The 20,838-nt window shown below is 38.3% G+C and overlaps 3 protein-coding genes across 3 annotated transcripts in view; 1 reads left to right on the top strand and 2 right to left on the bottom strand.

Moving 5' to 3' along the window:
- The window catches only part of LOC144662416 (profilin-2-like), a 168,062-nt gene that overhangs the window by 1,969 nt on the left and 145,255 nt on the right, over nucleotides 1–20,838 (bottom strand). The gene's annotated exons all lie outside the window — the stretch shown is intronic.
- Nucleotides 95–14,406, top strand: LOC144662412 (replication factor C subunit 4-like). The gene is made up of 13 exons (XM_078523211.1): nucleotides 95–331; nucleotides 964–1,122; nucleotides 1,306–1,366; nucleotides 1,964–2,022; nucleotides 2,494–2,563; nucleotides 6,066–6,139; nucleotides 6,936–7,056; nucleotides 10,268–10,312; nucleotides 10,776–10,856; nucleotides 10,989–11,069; nucleotides 11,651–11,695; nucleotides 12,424–12,495; nucleotides 14,189–14,406. The coding sequence occupies exons 1-13, from the start codon at nucleotides 210–212 to the stop codon at nucleotides 14,288–14,290; spliced, it is 1,092 nt and encodes a 363-aa protein (XP_078379337.1). The 5' UTR covers nucleotides 95–209; the 3' UTR covers nucleotides 14,291–14,406.
- LOC144664088 (uncharacterized) lies at nucleotides 16,712–19,744 on the bottom strand. Its single transcript, XM_078525217.1, has 2 exons — nucleotides 19,400–19,744; nucleotides 16,712–17,530 (listed from the first exon to the last, which is right to left on the bottom strand). The coding sequence occupies exons 1-2, from the start codon at nucleotides 19,742–19,744 to the stop codon at nucleotides 16,712–16,714; spliced, it is 1,164 nt and encodes a 387-aa protein (XP_078381343.1).

The following is a 20,838-nucleotide window of genomic DNA, read 5'->3' as shown; positions in this document are numbered from 1 at the left end:
ACCTTAGCGTCGTCACGCAACGCTTTCACATTAGCGTGACAAACGGCCGAGAAGAAGTCTGGGTCTTAGTCCCAGGCTTCTTTACCGGGAAAAACTCGTTGGCGGGAAAGTTTACGATAGTTCGCCATCTTGACGAGAAAAACACACAAACGCAAAACACAAACTTGTTTTCGCGTTTATTTGTAAAAAGTTAGGGATTTAAAGCAGCGATGGACGCCTTTCTGCGTGGACAGAGTTCTGCCTCTAGCTCTCTGAAGCAAAAGCATCAAGCCAGCGAAGAAACCGCTGGACCTTCAAGCAAGAGAACCATCGTTCCATGGGTCGAAAAATAGTGAGTGGTGTCTATATAACTCTTTCTTTGAACCACAGCCGCAAAATTATCGTTTAATTATCCTTTTTCTTTTTGGCCATAACAAATCCCAGAAGGCAAGTCGTGAGTTTGAAGGGACTGGTCGTCTGTATTGAAGCGTTTTTTAATAAATACCTAACTCAAAATTGAAACTTTCGAGAGAATTATAAAAAACATTGTAAAGCTGTCCCCAAATGCCCTGTGGTGGGGCATTTGAACTCAATATCTGGCTCATCCTCGGTATAAAAACCTGTGAAACTCGCCAGTGATGTAAAAGAAAGAGCGAACAAGGCAACAAAGAACCTCAAAACACTACAGCACAGGAAAACTATAGTTCCAAAACAAAGGAAAATCTCACAGGTTTTTACACCGAGGTAAACCCCAAAATCTCCAGTCAGCTAAAGGTCAAATGCCCCTCCTATACCCCCCCCCCCCCGCCTGCTGCCACTTCACATTTTAATAGGTGCATTATAACATGCATTTTGCATACATCACCGGCTTCCCACTGCAGATTTGTTGGACATTTTCAATGCAATCTTCGTAGCCAGTGAGGGTGTGTTAGTAATTAAATATATTATTTAACATAAATTAAAACTAGCTATTTACTTTTCCAGCCGTCCAAGGTCTGTTGATGATGTTGCGTACCAAGATGAAGTTGTATCTGTGTTAAAGAAGTCATTAGAGGGAGCTGATCTCCCTAACTTGTTGTTTTACGGCCCTCCTGGTACAGGCAAAACATCCACTATACTTGCAATTGCAAGACAACTGTTTGGGTATGTACTGGTAATATATTCTTTCATCGTACAATTTATATTTTCACAAGTGTTTGCAAAGCTGGCCTTAAGTACATGTGCTCAAGGAGATATCAGGCCACCTCTTCTTAGCAGGTGCAAAGTGATTGAAAATTTTTTGGGAGACATTTTTTACCAATTATTTTCTTTGATTCTGCTATTTAGATCTGACATGATGAAAGCGCGAGTGCTTGAACTTAATGCATCAGATGAGCGTGGAATACAGGTAATTTTCACAAATTATCACAGACTTCCACTGACTGTAAAAAGTAAAGATCACTGTCTCTCAAAGTAAGAGCAAATACAATACAGGATGAATGAAAACTATAAAATTATAAAAAATACTTTAGCTATGAAGATCCTATAATTATAAGGAAGTGAGGAGAAATGCTCACTGTTGAACTCCCACTTCATTTGTGTTGACCCCATTTCCTTGTGTGTTTTAAATCTATGGAACAAAGGATGGTGAATGGTACTGTAAATAGTGTAATTAACAATAATAATATTCCACAAGCGCGCGTTGGATATGAGATCGTAGATAGTCAACAAGGCGTGTAGTGTCGAGTTGGCTATAACGATCTCAGATCCAACAAGCGTGAGTGAAATAATTGTTTTATTAAAAACGCCCAAAGGGTTGCAATATTTGAGCTCCCCAGCTGTTTTCGTTGATGCGTATCGGCTACCATATTGGTGGTCAATGGTATATGAGCTCATATACCATTGGCTGTCAGCCAATCAAAACGCAGGAATTGCAATATACCATTGCAAGTTTTTAATAATTAATAATATGCTTTAGTATAATGTAATATAATTTGATTTACAGGTGGTGAGAGACAAAGTGAAAAAGTTTGCACAACTAGCAGCTTCTGGTGTTCGGCCAGAGTAAGTAATGTTATACTCAGCCTCTATTACAGGCATTTCTTGCTAAATTCGATTTGAATCAGTTGAATGGCTCCTTTTTTGCTAGCTGTAATGCCTAAGTTCCTCTGTGACTTATCCAAATGTACAAGCAAATTCAGCAATCCCGTGATGAGGAACAACTGCACGACAGACTAGTGTTTACTCCTTTAAAGGATCTTTTTTTCTGCACTGTATGCTAGCTTGTTCTGGAAAGGGAGAGGATCAGTGGAAGGTACTCCCACTCACCCCTCTCCCCCTCCTTTCCAAAGAAGGAAAGGATCAGTGGTAGGTACTACCCTTTACCCTTCTCCCCTCCTTTCCAGAGAGGGAGAGGGTCAGTGGGAGCAACTCCCACTCACCCTTCTCTCCCTCCTTTCCAGAGAGGGAGAGGGTCAGTGGGAGCAACTCCCACTTACCCTTCTCCCCCTTATTATTCCTTTCTTTTTGTTTCAGTGGCAAACCATGCCCAGCCTTTAAGCTGGTTATTTTAGATGAGGCAGACTCCATGACACCAAGTGCTCAGGTTTGACTTTGTTTTTTTTCCTTTCTGTCCCAAGCTCAAAGTTCAAATTCTCCTTACTTATTACCATACATTTCTTTTAACGAGTTGTGAGATATCCCCAGCAATGTAAGGCTAAGTCTGTATTTAAGCCTTGTGACTCATCAGGCTGGAGCTTGTCCTGGTTTCTGTAACATGAAGCAACAAGGTGTATTTCTACTCCCCCCAGGATAGGATGCTAGTCCAATGCAAGACTATCCCCAGCATTAAATTTGCCAGAACTCATTTATACACCTGGGTGGAGAGACTATGAGAGTAAAGTGCCTTGCCCAAGAACACAAATTTATACAGTGCCCTGGCCAGGGTTCAAACCCACACTGCTTGATCACCACACCCCCTCTCCCAACAATGTAGTTGACTATTTTCTTTATTCACAGAAGCCACCTGTCCCTTTTGAATACCGTATTTATTCGGCTATAAGCCGAGCGATTTTTTCACCAAATCTTACAGAAAACTGGTCAAAACTCAACCAAATTGGGGGTTCGGCTAATAGCCGAGTATTTCCGCCGAAAAAAATTCCATGGTACCAGAAAAGAGTTGAATTTGAATAAATTATTCATCTATAAGCCGAGCGATCATCGATAAAGAAAATTAACAAGCATTTGTAATTAATTCTTGTTCATTACCTTTTATTTAAGTGGCGGCTCCTAAAAAGCCATTTGGTTTAGCGAAGAAACGTTAAGAATGAAGTTTTTATTCGTCTTTTCTTCGCTATTTACTAGTAGGCTGGAACTGCGGTCGTCCATCGGCTCGCTCTGGAATATTATTTTGTCGGCGTGCGTGATCGTCTTTTGAACGGTCGAAATCTTGCATGTATTGAACAATTTCCTCGCAATCTCTTCCACAAGTAAATTTCTGCCTGAGACTGTTCCTTTTCCTTCAGCTTTTTAATAGTTTTATGCAGAATCACCGCTAACGTGACACTTCAAGAGAAGAAAGAAAGAATCGATTGTTTTGACTTGCTTTGGCGACGTCAGAAACTGACCAATCAGAAGCCGCTGTTCCCACGCGTTGTAACACGATCTATCAGAAAGCGGCTGGCTGGATGTAATATTTTTGTTCAAAACTACAAACTTTTAATACCACGACTTCTCTGCTAAAAGAAACCACTTCAGAAAAGTTTGATTGGATTCAGAATACTCGACAAATACCGGCAACAGCACGGCGTTTCGTGTTGATAACATCTAAAGTTCATCTGCTTGATCTGCTCGCTGGCGACTTGCGAAATATTTTGCAACGAACTGAACAGTATTCATCCCGTATTCTCTGGCGATTTTGCAGTTGTTTTGAAAGGTCTCTACCTCAGCAACAACTTTCATCGGAAGGTTTAGTTGTTTGAAAACTAGTAGCTTTTGGTATGATGATCGATAACCACTTAATTCTTCAGAAGAATGCGTGATTGTTTGAGATGGGATTCTAAACTCTGGTGAATTTTTTGTCACGCGTATGTACGGTTCTAAATAAATTCATCTTTTATTAGTAATTTCTTTTGTTGTTTTTTCAATTGCATACATGGGCAATTCCACATGAGAGGTGTAAAAATCAAGATTTTTCAGAAGATATTTCAGATGGAATAATTACCTGTGCTGCATTGTAGACATGTTATAGTATACAGAAAAACAACTTTTGCTTTGTCTGTGACAACAGTGATTTTAGGGGGGGTCCCCAAAGTACGGGTTTACCTTCTTAATAATTTACAATGTCTGTGATGCACATTTTTAACTTACAAAAATCATACTTTCAAAATGCTTATGAATTCAAACAATTATATTAGGAATATTCCCTCATTTGTGTTGACAAATAACTGATAAAGACTTCATCCAAAATATTTTTAAAAAATAGCAACAGCGATGTGAAGTTCTGTCATGGACGTTACGTAACGTCCATGAAATTTTGTGCATTTTTTTTCTCTCCTTAAGTTATTATTTGAAGGATTCTTAAAAAATTTCTGCTGCTTTGTTACTTATCAAAAGTGAACATTTTGATGATAACAAAACTCTAGTAAACTGTTACATTTTTTAACTAAGTGCAGTTAAAGTTGGTCATGGACGCCATATCATGGATGTTACACTTTTTGCAAAAATGTTGAAAAAAAGGCAAAACTTTATCAAAGTCTTTGGAAAAGGTAAAAAATAGTTAGGCAGTATTGCAGTGGGCAGTTTTTTCCAAAAGACAGGTTGGGGTTGATAAACAGCAAGCTTGTGGAAAGAGATTTGCTGAAAATGCAGGTTAATATGTCATGTAAGGACCGTGAAATGTCCTCAAAAATTTAAATGAGCATTCCACGGGTTTTACATTAACTAGCAAGATAATTTCATTTCCAGCTGCCAAGAAATATTGTTTTACTACAAATGATAGAGCCCAACAATTGAAAAAAGTTAATTTATTTGGTAAACTTGAAGAAGAATTCACAAGGTGTAACGTCCATGACAATTTTTGTAACGTCCATGACGTTACATTTTTAGTCTCCAAGAAAAACTGTGAAAGATAATGGAGGTGAAAACAAAATTTTCAGTTAACACAATCACTAAAGTACATTGACATGGAGAAGATATTTTGAAAATGCTTGAAAGTTCACAGGAATTTTAAAGTAATGCTAATGCACTAAATTACGTGGTTGATTTTTATGTAACGTCCATGAGAGTTGTTTTTCTCAATATTTCTCTGGCACAAATAAGTCAACTGGAAAAAAGAAATAATCAAATTAACACACTAAGGTGCACAGACTTGTACATCAATGAAAAGTTTTAAAACTTGTTTTCATCCTTAGACAATGCAAGTTTAAAGTTCTAAAAATTAGTTCGAATTGTAACGTCCATGACATGGAATTGCCCACATGTAGTTGTGATTTAACAAATATGTTGATTTGCTGCACGTGGATTGTTTTGTAGTTTGAAGGAAAAACTGGGTCTCGGCTTATAGCCGAGTGTTTTGGGTTTATTTTTTGTCAGACTCGAACTGGTTCTGAAAACCGAAAGTTTAGGGTCTCGGCTTATAGCCGGGGTCGGCTTATAGCCGAATAAATATGGTAAGTTTGATATTACCAGGAGAAACTAGATTTTGATTGCTTGAATTGAAAATGGACCACTTGCTCAGGTTCAATTTTTTTCCCTTGAAAGGAAATGCGTCCGACTAAGTCGCCATTTTGATTGGACAAAACAAAAGTGAGGTTGGACATAGCTGGACATCATATTACAGTACTGCTTGATATGTGAACCTACTAATCTAATGCGTTGTCAATGCAGAACATTGGTGTTTGCACTGGAAAGCAAAAAAAAAAAAGTTGTCTGGACATTCTGTCCGACCACAGTTAGAATTTCATCGGACATTGGCAAATTGTGGTCGGCCAGTGTCCGATGTCTGACTGTTATTTGCAGCCCTGGTTGTTAGTGATAATCAGTGCTGGAAGTCTCAAATGCCCTTCTCTCAATAATTTGCCAACTTGTTTAATTTTTCTGCTTAACAGGCTGCCTTGAGAAGAACCATGGAAAAACAAACAAAGACAACAAGATTTTGCCTTATTTGTAACTATGTTAGCAGGTAATAAATAAGATGTAGAGTAAGAACTTTAGACTGTTAAGTGTTTTAAGGACAACTAGTTTGTAATGAACTTCTACCTAGCTTCTCACCGGCAACTCTCGCAAGGTCTGAAATATATACTAGTTATGCAATGCTTTCGAGTGGTATACTATGGAATATCCCACGAGTCACTTGTATTTTCTCGGTATACACACGAGCCTTTAGGCGAGTGTGTATGCCAAGAAAATACAAGTGACAAGTGGGATATTCCATAGTATACCACGAGAAAGTGTTGTGTAACTATTTTATACCATGCCATAGAACATACGCTTACTTAATTTCATCGAGAATAAGATCGCAGCGCACAATGGGAAGGTTGGGTTGAATACCGTCGAATATACAACGGCTTTCCTGTATTCTGATTGGCTGTATTTTCTATGGCATGGTATAAATGATAAGATTCAATGTGAAACAATACGATACAATACACACTCTGTCAGACTCTTGGCCGTGACATTTGCAACACAAATATTTACATTGAAAAGTGTGTATCGCATAAATGGCTTAGTACCCTAGCCTTAGTGAGAACAAACAACAAGAACAATGCCCCTTCTCGCCTAGCCCCCAAAACAAAAGCAACTAATACAATCACAAGCTTAGGTGAGCTGCTACACTTCTGCATCAGTGTATTACCATGACATTTTTATGACAATCAGAAAGTGTTTCTGTTTATATTGAATTTGGGTTATGTGAAGCAACTTTTTGGATTGGATGTGTTTTTGTTTTTTCCCTGATAATGATAATATTTATCTTGCAGAATTATTGAGCCCTTGACATCCCGTTGTTCCAAGTTTCGTTTCAAGCCATTATCCACTGATACACTGGAGAAAAGACTCAACATGATTTGTGAACAGGAGGATGTGAAATGTGATAATAAGGTACGGAAAATGAACTGTGTGACTTGAATAGTTTTGTAGGATGTTAGATCATAGATAACCAAAGCTCTCAATAAGCTTTGTCAAAGGAAAAAAATTAAAGAGAAATATTAATGGTCTTTTTATTTCTTTAAGGAAATTTATTTTTTTCATTATTTTGTTATCGTTAAAAATAGAACTTGATGATTAATGCAGTGTCAACATTAACGAAATGATCTATTAAGGGATATTTAACAATTAGACTACGAGCCCGAGTTTTCTATGAGCGAATAGTCAACGAGGCGCAGCCGAGTTGACTATTGCTCATAGAAAACGAAGACGAGTAGTATAATTGTTTTAGTGGAAACTCTTAAAGGACTGCGGTCCAAAAACCTACAATTTTACGTACTTATAAGCCAAAAATGAAGAAAAATCAGGGTTCAAAATAAAATCTCAGCATCTGGCCTAAATTTGTCGGCTTTTTATTTTCAAGGCTCACATTTTACCGGCCGTCAATAATAAATGAGCACATACCCCCAATAGTCACGTTTTCTCACTTTCCGCGCTACACTAATTAAGAAAAACTCGTTGCCTAGCACGTGACCAAAATCTTCCTGAATGAAATTTTACTTTATTCCGTGAGAAACCTTGAGATTATAAACTGACTAAAACAAGATTTCGCACATATCGCATGCTTTGAACTGCTGAAATAATTTATGTGTCAAAATCTTTTCATTTTAATTAACGTGTTTCGCTGCGATCGCTCACTCCCACACAAATTATCGTAAACGGCTTTTCTTTATGTGTTTATTTAAGCGTGAAATATGGAGTTTCCCTAATGGTCGCGGGTCGCGGGTCGCGGGTTTCAAGTCGCGTGTCGCGGGTTTTAAATAAGTCGCGGGTTTTGAAAAAGTCGCGGGTTTTGAAAAATTCGCGTGTTTTTAAAAAGTTGCGAGTTTTCAATAGAATGCATTTATTTCTCAGTAGAATTCATTCAAACAAATTTAAACCGGTTGCAAAGACGCCGGTTTTAAAATGATCGCGTTTTCTTAGAAACTCCGTTACGAAGTAGCGTTGCGAGTTAGACAATCAAATTGCGAACTTCGGAACAAACTTCCCAAACTTTTGCCGACTGAACTTCTGAACTTCCCAAGTTTGCAAGTTGAGGAGGAACGAGACACGTTACAAAGTGGTGGCAGAAATATTTCAGCGATTCTAGCTGCTCGAGTTTCAAAATAGTTGTTTGAACAAGCACGGCGTCGGTATCAACGTTCTGACCCACAGTAAGTATAAGGATTACATATACCGTCCGTTGCATCACGTCCTGAAAGAAAAACATGTTCAAATTGGGTATCAAACATTGCATGATTTGCAATCAAGCTTTTAAGTTTGAAAACAACGTTGCGCGCGAGCGATCATGAAGTTGAACCAAAGTATTCATGATTGAACGCGTACGGTTGATAAATATATTTTACTAGTATTCTATGGCAAAAACTCTTTAAAATATTTTTAACTGGCGCAGATTTTAAAAACCCTTGTGTAGTTATGTTGACAGAAATGGTTTTGCTTCGCTAAACCATCGGAAGAAAACACGTACCATAAAAATAGAACTGAGCCGTAAACGTGTCGCGACTTTTAATTTAAGATCGGTAAAGCCGTCCAGTTTCATTCGGTTTACAAACGCAGAAGACTTGACATTGAAGTTAAAGCCTCACAAAAATTTTAAAGATGTATTTGCTGTATATAAAAAGCTAAATTTGACCAAATTTCAGCCGACGTAAAATTTATTTATCGGCAGATCGCTCATGCAAAACGACGTCAGGCTCTTCAACTTCAACAAAATATCTAGCCACTGGAATCGCTGGAACATTACCGCTGCTGTCATGTTTTCTTCACCTGAATTTCCGACATGACCATAACTTTCGAGCAACATGTCTTGTTCCTCCTCAACTTGCAAACTTGGGAAGTTTAGCCGAACCAAAGTTGGGGAGTTTGTTCCGAAGTTCGTAATTTGATTGTTTAACCCGCAAAGTAATTGGCTACTTTGTAACGTAGTTCCCAAGAAAACGAGTTTAAATTTGTTTGAATGAATTTTACTGAGAAATAAATAGTTTCTATCGAAAACTCGCAACTTTTTAAAAGCACGCGACTTTTTTCAAAACCCGCGACTTTTTCAAAACCCGCGACTTATTTAAAACCCGCGACACGCGACTTGAAACCCGCGACCCGCGACCCGCGACCATTAGGGAAACTCTGAAATATGCAACTTTGTCTAGACAAACTGTCGCGCTTCTTCACTCACAAACACGGAAATCCGTGTTATCAAAAACAAAACTGACTTTAGTTTGAACGTGTGAAAATGCTTAACAACCGGCACTAAACAATTTTTTGTGCAAAAAAATCTTGTTAACACATGTAGAAACATAAAGTGATAATTTATGCAAGGTATATTTCATGCAAACTTGCATGTTTCACGCTTGAACAAACAAACGCGTGAGAGAGTCGTTCCCGGTGAGCGAGGATTCTCCTGATTTCAACCTCGGCACGCTTCAATTCTCCAAACCATTTTCTATTCTTTTTACTCATTTTAAAACGTTTTTCAAAAAGCTCTATAAACGTTTGAACTTTCTTTAAAATCTTTGCTTTCAGTTGGCCGATTCTTCAAACCATTTTCTATTCTTTCTACTAGTTTTACAGCCGATCAAAATTTCTTCGGTGAAACTTCGCCGGCAAGTGGTGTGAAACTGTCGGCTATCGCCGACAGCCGGCTGCTATTTTGAACCCTGAAAATTAATCTTTACATGAGCAACGAGCGTGCGATCGTTTTCTATCAGCGAATAGAAAACAGTGGGAGAACCAATCAGATTCGTGGATTTTCAATAGAACACGGCTAAGTTTCTACTAAAATTTCTTAGAATCTAGCACTAGTTTAGAAAATTAGTAAGATGGATTTTATTTACACTTAACACTGTTTACAGTGCATTGCGCCTTACCGTGGCCACCCAACAAACTTTTTTACAAGTGTGCTCTCGTAATATTACCGGTATTATTAGTTTGACGAACTCGCCTACTTGAAAGTTGAATACGATCAAATTGATACTTGTTTCATTGTATTTATCAACAAAACGCAGTGAAAGCATAAATATTACAAGATGACACTTGTAAAAAAGTTTGTTGGGTGGCAACGGTAAGGCGCGTCGCACTGTAAATCTTCACATAAACTTCTGTTTAACAGGCAATTCAAGAGTTAATAAAAATATCAGAAGGAGACATGAGAAAGGTACAGGGAGAGACAATGATGCTTGTTAATATAAAATATTTCTCTTTTGCAAGTTCTTCATACTGGTTAAGCCTGTACCAGTTAGCTGAAGAATAAATTTAATTGGCCATTTTTTTAATTTAATTTAATCTGTCTCTATTTATGTTGCAGCGAGTCTGAAAGAAAAAGAACTTGGTTTTGAAAAAGTATTGAAGTTGCATTCAAAACTCTGTACTAATCCTGTTTCCATCCTTGCCCTTCAACTGACATCCATTTTGAAATAATTTACATTATAGGCAGGCAATGCGTGCAGAGCAGGAACTGCGCCTATGGTGCTAGGTAGTTCTTACCTACCATTGTATGCATGTTCTTTATGCAGAGAGTGCAGTCAATTCAAAGAGCTATGCAACTGCAGCCCTTTCCATACATGTTGGGCTTATCGTACAAGGTTTATAATTGTTTAATTGGTTGCATTCTTTTTAAGGCTATAACTTACCTACAAAGTGCATACAGACTGAAAGGAGAGGACTCAGTGGAGGCCAACGATATAACTGAAATAGCTGGGGTATGAACAAGCTCATTTTAACATTCAAAGTTATTTTTAGCAGCTTGTTTTCCTTTTCCACGGCCGACAAAAAACAGGTCCTCGACTCCGTATTTGTGATTAACACAAAGCTTTTGGTCTTCCGACTTTCAGGTTGTCCCTGCAAAAATGGCTGACAAACTTTTTGAAGCTTGCGGGTCAGACTCATATGAAAAACTGGACACCACAGTCAAGGTAACAGTTCATCAATACCAGATAATTTTACACTGTATAAACTTGCATCATGTAACATGAGAACATTTTGGTTTGTTGTAGTGTCTATGTTGTAGTCACCGAAGGGGGGGGGGGACTCTCCCAAATTACCTATACGGGCATGTGCTACCCAACAGTGTCATGATTTTGGGCTCCAAATCTAGAACAGAGTATCCATTTTAAAGAGGATTCCTTGAACAGGGTATAATATTTTGAACACACGAAGTTTCAAGTTATCTCAGCCAAAATAGTGTTAAAAAATTGACCTGTTTCTAGAATGGGGTTAACTTTTTCAATGTAAATTCTTTTTAAAACAGAGACCCGGGCAGCACATACCCACCAAAAACTGTCTGAGACCCAACCCCCCCCCCCCCCCCAGTTATAGTTCAGTTTACCCTTGGTGCAATTTGTTATTTTCCTTTGTTTTATACACCAGAACAAAGGAAAATACCAAATTGTACCAAGGGTAAAATTAAACCACAACATCTATCCAAGACCTCATTTTTTTATCATGCTGTAATTTATTACTAACTTTCAAATGTTCTTGCTACTGACCTTTGCAGGAAATAATAGCTGAAGGACATGCAGCTGCTCAGGTTATAAACCAGGTGAGATATAATAGCTACTTATTGACTGGGAGGGCCAGATATGAAAATACTTGGCTATTGATGTAGTGTCCTCCTCGGTGTAGTTATACCCCTGGAGGCAGAGTAACCAAGACCCAACATGCACATGAAGAAAAAAAACCTTCTGGTTCACAGGTTAGAAGAATCATGTTCACTACAGGTAGTCTCATCTGATATGTTAGTGAATGTATCGGTTGATAGTCAGCCGGTAGTTGAGTGACATATTGGATGACGGTCAATCAACATGCAGTTGATAAGTCAATCAATACGCTGTTGATTGTGGGCAGAATGTCAGTAGACTATCAACTGAGACTAGATCAACTAACTAGAGTTGACTGGTCAATAGTAGGCAAATAATGGGTCAACACTTGGTTGATAGTCGACAGAGATAGTCAACCTATATATTTTGACCACTATCAACCGAGCATCATCCAAACTATCAGCCGACTGTATTGGTTGATGTGTCAACCGATATATCAGATGAGACTACCCATACTAAACAAGATCCGGGTAGAGTACTGTAACTTGGTTGATGTCCACCCCACTGGAATTCTTATGATTTCACATACCGGTATTCACTTTTAGTGGTTTTTTACATCTACTTTATTATGTACTCACCAGTACTTTTCCTAGCTTCCTAAACTTATGAATACCAGTAGATATCTGAAAATTAAAAAAAATATCTGAATATACATTATGAATCCTTGCAGGTTCATGACAGAATTGTTGAAATGACAGAGTTAAATGACCACCAGAAATCTGCCATAATGGAAAAAATAGCTGTAAGTATCACCATCCAAAACTAATTCCTCCAAAAATTCTTACATTTTCTTGCCTGTTATGGTTAAATAACCATGAGTGGTTAAAGGGAGATTTCCACAAGCAGACTGTTAAGGGTTTCCCGACCGTTTCCCGACCATCCCAGATTTTGCCGCATATCGGCAAAAACTGGGATCAGAGTCTCCTTGATCTGCAATGACAGACGCCATTTTTAGTTGTGATAGGGACGGTGGAGCAATTTTCCAAGTGGGGGGGCTGACTAGTGACTTGAAGTGGGGGGGCTTAAAAGACTCTTCTCTTAGTAAGTCTTTATTTTTTCGGAAATTCTGGGGGGGCTAAAGCCCCCCCCCCCCAGCCCCCCGGCTCTGCCGTCCCTGTGTGAGGGGCGGTGAGAGACTGGAGCTAAGCAATTAAAAGATTGGTAACTAGCTAAAACTATCGCCGACGTCCCTGACGCTAAAAATTGGAGTTTTCATATATCTTAAATGATCGCCGACCATCGCAGAAATCTGGGATGCGTCGGGAAAATAGAAATGCTCCCGATTCTCCAGATTTGTCCCTGACCATCCCAGACGATCGGGGATATTTACGATTTCAAGTTTTCATCGGCAAAATCTGGGATGGTCGGGAAACAGTAAAATACCCGATCGTCTGGGATTTTCCCGCATATGAAAACCAGGCTTAAGCGGCCAAACAAATCATCATGGGACGCGAATATTTTATTCTACTTGTGGAATGAAAACAGTGAATTAAATGCAAAGTACTGTTATGCGATTTGATAGAGATCTGTATCAAAAGTTAATGAATACTAATTAGCTGAGCAGGAGTTTGTACCAAAAGTTAATTCTATTGTTTGATTTGTATTGTGTACATGTGATCTTAATACTGTGCTGGGATTGGTTTGCACCCTCATGAATAGTTAATGAATTTTATAAGTGAAATGTACAAAGCTGTATCTTGACATTCAAATCAATTGCTGAGCCATTTTCTTTTTTCTCTGTATTCCAATATGCCACTTGATTTAAGAGACAAAAAACAGTTTATTTTTTATTCCACTGTGAGTTCTTAATTGTACAGTCATCAAACAGAATTAGGTCACTATTATTGCAGACCTATTTGTTGGTTTTTACTAGCTTGCATTAACTTAGATTACATTCTATACAACTGATAGCACGTACTGTGTCTACATCCTTGCAAACAGTAGATTCACTTACAGATTGCAGGCCTATTTCATTATTCTTACTCACAATACTTTGCATTACCGTACATTGCATTGCATCGCATTGTGTTGCATTGCATCACTTTGCATTGCATTGGGTTGCATTGCATTGCATTTCACACTGCATTGCACTGTTTCACATTACATATTCATAGAGAAGGTGGATTCAGGTGCACATGTAGACCTATTACTTTTTTTTACATTTCACCTACTTCGCATTGTGGCACCAGTATAGTGTCCACAGCTTCACAGAATTCTGTAAACAATGCAAACCTTTTTCATTCTAACATTTGTTTTGTCGCATCACATAAGTGTATTGTCTACGGCAAAAGGCTGAAGTTGAAATTCAAGGTTTCAAATAATTAGAGAATTTGTTAAGTAAAACTTGGGCTCCTGAACCCTAGTTTAGTAACATTTTTCGTGATTGGCTTATATGTACAACTTAGCTCAATGTGTACTTTTTAAATTCTTTTCAGATTGTTGATAAATGTCTGTGTGATGGTGCTGATGAATACTTGCAAATTCTAAGCTTATGTTCAGTTATGATGCAACAGTTTTGCCATGCAGGACAAACATGAATAGATGGCGTGACAACAGTGTTATCCCTTGTGTGACAATGCAGTCATCTTTGCTGACCTTGTTAAAATTCCAGCTGTAATATTGTGTAACCTTTCTAATAAAATATCAACAACAAATTAATTATAATGAATTATCTTGAGTTAATACACAGTAAATCTCCAGTCCCTGGTTGTTCTATAGCTGATTATCCCAATCACCATGACTTTAGGGACGGACTATAATTTTCTGGGGGGGGGGGGGGGTATAAAAAATTTTCCTCTGCAAACTTTTTTTTTAATTTATGCACCTCTGCAAACAATTTGTTTTCGAAATTCAAACTTTTTTTTGTTATACATATCGTGTTTGCAAAAAATTTATTTTGTCTTTCTAGGCCCTGCAAACATTTTTTTTTTCAATATTTTTCATACCCCACCCCCTCCAAACAAAATGGTTCGTCCCTTATTCCTGTATGGCTGATCTAGAAAATTAAGCCTAATATTTTCAAAGTTGTCATTTGATATCCATCTCGATCATAACACTTATTGTTACTTAATGTTTTTTTACCGTTTTAAACTATTTTTGAGATTTATCTTTGAACTTTGTACATCACAGAAAGTTACTCAATATACCGTGACATGGGTCCCTTTTTAACTCAGAAAATGGCAAAGCTATTTTCCGAGTTCTCGATAACAAGGCCAATTTCACTCCTTCGATTCCTGTTAGACATTTTGTTAAACCGCTGACTAGTGCGTAGCGCTTCTTCATATATTGTGCATCAGTAATCGAGAGCAAGAAATCGTCTTACATTTCATTATTTCTTTTTTTAACAGACACACCTTTTTTGAGTTCGAAATCGAAATACTCAACTGCCAAAAAAAGATACAAAATCTATGAACTGTACGAATGTTAATGATATTAAACCACACGATATTTTAAATACACCTGAATACAGGAGAGGCACACTGTGTTTTGGTAAATGTTTCTTGAATCCTGATAACTGTACAAATAGATACATTCAAACAGAAGCTTTGATACATACGAACAGAAGCTTTGAAAAAAGAAGAAAGCTCACTGATAGGGGTTTGAACCTGCAACCTTCCACCCTGCTCTGGATTGAAAGTGTTGCATTGCACCCATTGTGCCACGGCGAGAAAATCGCTTATGAACTGTAGCTCAAGTGAGGTATGAGTACCGACGTCGTGGAGATATTAACGCGGGGACAGCTGTGGTGAGAACTATTACTAGAAACTGTTGAATAATACGTCTAACACGAAGTGCGTCTTGGTAAATACGAGACGCAGAAAACACGTGCGTTGACAAAAGAAGATTTTGGAATCCTACAACTCGTTTCAACATTCACAATCCGTGCAAGCAAGAGAAAGCTAAGCTTTGAAACCACTAACACGATACTGACTTAAATGTCAATCAAATAGCTGAAATATTTTACTTAACATTTATAATATTGCAGTGCATCTACCAGGGTCAGAACATCATCACAGCTCAACATGTAAAAGGAGCGGTGAACTCCAAACATTATCATGGTTATGGCTTGATTTGACGAATTTTGGTCATTTTACGTTGTTGTTTGCAGAGGAAGGCAAAAAAATGTGCCCAGATTTATAACGCACACACCGAGAAGCAAAAGGAGCATCCCAATAAAATGTTTCGTTTCCCATCGTCCGACCGACCCATTTTTTCCGAAAAGTAGCAAAAAAAAAAATCAGATTCACTAGTCAAAGTGAAAGAAGCAAGTACTTTAATTTACAAGCACACGATCTTGTTTTATTATCAACAATTGGTATGATGTGATGTCCTTGTCTTTAATTAGCATCGATACTACGTTTTTTTTTTCGTGTTAATATATAGACTGTTCACAGCCCTCTATTTTTTCGTATTTTTTCGATCGATGAGCGCGGGGAAAGAACGGCGAGAGAACTGGACGCCAGGGCAAAACAGTACGGGCGATGGTGGTGCTTCGCTCGCTCCCGCCACCCTCCCCGCTCCCCCGCGCTTCGCGCTCACCCTCGCTTCGCTCGTGGATTCTTTCGCTTTTTTGCGTTGAAAAATACAGATGCTGTAGACAGTCTAGTTAATATACATCTTTTATAACGAACGAAAAGACCACGTTTTCGAGTTGACTTTGTAAGTGTTTGTTAAGTGTTCATTTGTTTTTGTTTTTTTTGCCCGACCGACCGACCTACCATCACAAGAGACGGGGCGATGGGAAACGAAACATTTTATTGGGATGGCCAAACTGATATTCTGCGAAATATCATCTAGTGCAACAAACCCAAAATTAATGAATTTCTCGATATACATGGCAAAATTTCAAATGAGCAGCATACAGCGCGCTTTTGAGAGGTTTGTCTGCCTAATCCCAGAATAACGAAAGGGGGAGATGCGAATTTTTATATGTAAAGTTAAGTTTTGTCTTGATTATTTCATTTCATATTACCAATCCAGTGCTGTGTGGTGGAAGTTTGACTGGAAGTGCATCGAAAGTTCACATTTACATGATCATAAAGTCCAAAATTTTGTTCGGTCTGAACTGCTCCTCCCTGACCATTAAACTGACATCCAGCAAAACTTGCGCTCCTTACACTGTTGATATGCCACATCTCATTTTCAATTTGCCATGTGCCTGCAGTGCATTCTTTACATTCAATATCCCGGATGTTTATGACTTCATAAGTACGGCACTGTGCTTTCCAAGCGCCAAACAGATCGTGACCTGCCAACTTTGCGCGTGCGTAGTCGGTATAGACGAGGCCCTCATCCGGGAAGTTGCAAGTGGCTCTGAGATGAGTTGATTCATTGGCAAGTGACTGCATATGGGGCAAAGACAACCGATAGGCGCCCCAGTTTATTGGTGTCGCCTCTTCATTTACCGGAAAGTCGACACCAAATCTTTTATACTTAAACTGGTTGTTGTTTGCCAAAGAATAGGACTGTATTAGCGTCCAAACATAGCCAGGCTCAGAATTAAAGTCGCAGTAGACTTGAAAAGGCTTCTTCTGCGAATCGTACACGTCGAACTTCCCAGAAATCTTTGCGCCATTTGTCGCCAGTTCCTTGCAGTTACGAGGATACGGCTTTATTTTCTCACACCGCTGACCGGTATAATCAGCAGGGCAAGTGCAGTTGAACCTCACAGTGGTGGGGTCACAAATCTCCTTACAGGTCCCTCCCTGAAGACATGGATTGTCCTGACAGCATCTGTTGACACAGCGATCAATTCCGTGGGAGAAGGGTCTACCATGCTATAAACAATGATATTTAACAATTATTCCATGAGCGCGCGTTGGATATGAGATGAGGTATTAAGAATTATTATTACTAAATTGTCAACTTCGGATAATGCATTTCTAGCATTCTGATTGGTTCACTGAATCCCGGTTATCAGCCATATAAAAACTAGCCATGATATATTGCAATTCCTGAGTTTTGATTGGTTAACAGGCAATGGTATATGAGCTCATATACCATTGACCACAAATATGGTAGGTGGACACGTCAACGAGAACGTACAAACGAGCGCGCGCGCACATAGAACACTGCGAGATTCCCTTCAGGCTAAGCTCGGTAGGGGAATAAATGGTCGTTTTTCTCTTAAACGAGCACGGTGACCCCCATTTTTAATGCATTAATTTAAATTTCATACGGTTGTCTACAATATATTGCGATTTAAAGAAAAGTTTAAAATTCTACATTGAGATATTTTAATTTTAACCCTTAACATGCTAAGCCCGAATTATTCCGGGATTTGGAGGAATGGCCATTCTGCCACTTATGACGTCACCAATTTACACGTCAGCAGATTTTTGTGATTTGCATCTTATAGAGCTTGGATAGATCTTTCCACAGGACTGTCCATCTTCAATATTGACTGCATTCCGACAGAGCTAATCGAAAAAAACGCGATCGGTTTTTGGCGTAAAATTGGTGCTAAAACAGGCCAAAATACCCGTACTTGATCATGATCTCCTTTCCAGGGTTTTCCATTGATTCAGATCAAAACTTTTCATGCCAGTGGAAGAAGTGCACAGAGTAAAAGATAGAGAGAATAAGAAAGCAGAGAAAAACGAAAAGGAAAGGAGCAAGGAAAAAAATCGGAACGGTTCAGCAAAAAAAAAGAAAAAAAAAATTGGCTTATGCGCATGCGCCAAAGTAAGATATTGTACATTTTTACATGGAAATTACATCAAAATCTTCCTGCATTGTCAGAAAGTGCATTTTTAGCAAATTTAAAGAACTTTTGGACCGTGGAGCCAAGAAAATCGATTAACGGTTAAAAAAAACGCGTTTTTTGGACTAATTTCAGCATATTAAGGGTTAATACCGTAAAAACACGTTTTTAGGTAGTGCCGTTAACGTGCGCACAAAGCAAAATCTTTAATTTCTTTCATTATCTTAATTACTGTACAATAAGAATAGTTTTTAATAAAAGATCAAAGTCTATTTTGTTGAACTAGACTAATACTTTAATGCAAAAATGATTTTTTTCTAGAAACATTAGTTCCCCATTCGGATTACTGGGATTCCTAATATATACCTCGAGGGTCGTATATTTACTATAATGCCCATCCATGTTACACAAAAACAAGCGCGGTGACCCCCATTTTTTATTTCATTTTTTTAATGCTCATAACATAATTGTAACCTGGACCAAGTTTCAGAAATTTTTTAATACTCCTTCTATTTCAGTGGAATCGCCTTAACTTTTTCCACAAAAACCAACACTTCCAAATTCTAATTACGTACACGTCTAGCAAGCTCCTGAGAGGTCTTCCGAGTGACGTGGGTAAATAAATATGTACATTTAATCTGTTTTTACGAGGTAGAAATCATTCTCGTCCCCATAGCCCTTTCTAGCCCTTTCTCTGGGGACATAGGATTTTTGAATTAATTCGAATTTTTTTGATTGGCTGTTTGGAACAAAGAATTCCTAAACGGAAGTCGAAAACGTAACGACTCTTTCATACATTATTTTGAAACATCATGACTGCATACATGAGGACCGGAAGTCCTAGAATCCAGGACTGGAAATCCTGTGTTCCCAGAGCCCTTCGTTTTCTCGTGCCAAGGCTCAGCCGGCTAAGAGAAAGTCAAAGTCAAACGACTGTACTTACAATGGTGTAGTCCCGCACCAGATCGTAATACTTTGCTCCCGCTTTGTATTTCATTGCAGCTGGCTTCATCTCTTTATTAACATCGTTAAGCTGGCAGTTATCTCGGGGAGTGTTGTGTATGTAATTCATAGAGATACAGCGGCAATCATCCTTACACATTATGTGACATTGCGTGACTCGGTCCACTGTTGAATTTCTAATCACGTGACCCTCCAGGGCGTGGTCTTCGACAAGGTCCTGGTCAATGAAAAACTTAAAGTTTTGACAAATTTTACTGGCACAGACGAGGTGTTGTTTTTGCGTGTGAAACAACACGATGACCTTGAACCAAAGGAGAGTCTTCATCTCAGTTTTCTTGAAGATTCAGCTAAATTAAATTAAAGAGAATACCGAGATGTTAAACCGTTGTTTGTATTGACACAATTTATGAACGTTTTAAATCTGTGTAGCCAAGTTGTGGGCCACTAAATGTACTATTTTAAAACACGTCTAAGAAATCGTTCTGTGAATGAATGAATGAATGAATGAATGAATGAATGAATGAATGAATGAATGAATGAATGAATGAATGAATGAATGAATGAATGAATGAATGAATGAATGAATGAATGAATGAATGAATGAATGAATGAAATCTTTATTTTACCACGGTTAAAATATCAGTAATGTACAATAGAAATATAAAAATAAATTTCTAAATACTGGTTTACATATTTGCCGTGTGGGAGTCCGATGCAGAAAACCACCTATTAATGCCTCTCTTGAAACTACTTAAGGAACTCGCAGTTCTTCATTCTTCAGGAAGATCATTCCATAGTGAGGCACCGCTGCAGCTAAAGCTTCGCTTTAGGTAGTCTGTTCTTGGTTTCGCTAAAGTTAACTTTAGGGTGGCGTCACGTAGATTATAAGACGAAACTCTCGGGTTGAACATATTAGAGAGGTAGTCTGGGGCAAGCTTATTGACACATTTGTACATTCAATTTGCCTTTTGCTTCGTCCTTCTAATCGATAATTTGTCCCAGCCGAGCGAGTTAAGGAAAGAAACATATTCTTTTAGTGCATGACAGGGAAATAGCAATTTTGACCATTCAATTAACCTTTGTAATATATACACCTGCAAACGTGTGTTGCTGTTGTTGCTTAGGTTTACTAACTTTTAAGTTGATCTAGTTAAGGTGAAATCTTAGTTTTGTGTTTAACTTATTTTATCCGAATGTATAACTTCAAACATATAAATTCTTCCTTAAGAGCCACGTACCTCGAAAAGACGATTGCTACAACTCGCAGAAACAGCGAAAACTTTGGCTCGAAATAAGGTTTATGAGACCGTGAACTCAGTTAAAACTTTCCTTCATAACCCAAGCACAAGGAGGATGAAAATCGTCCGATGTTTTGCTTTAATAATTCTTACAGAGTTTAACAACTCAGGGTTGATCTGT

This window comes from Oculina patagonica, chromosome 8 (assembly GCF_052425735.1).
Source record: "Oculina patagonica isolate OP01 chromosome 8, crgOcupat, whole genome shotgun sequence".
NCBI lineage: Eukaryota > Metazoa > Cnidaria > Anthozoa > Scleractinia > Oculinidae > Oculina > Oculina patagonica.
The sequence above is the reverse complement of the archived record's forward strand: the minus strand, read 5'-3'. Positions and strand labels throughout refer to the sequence as shown.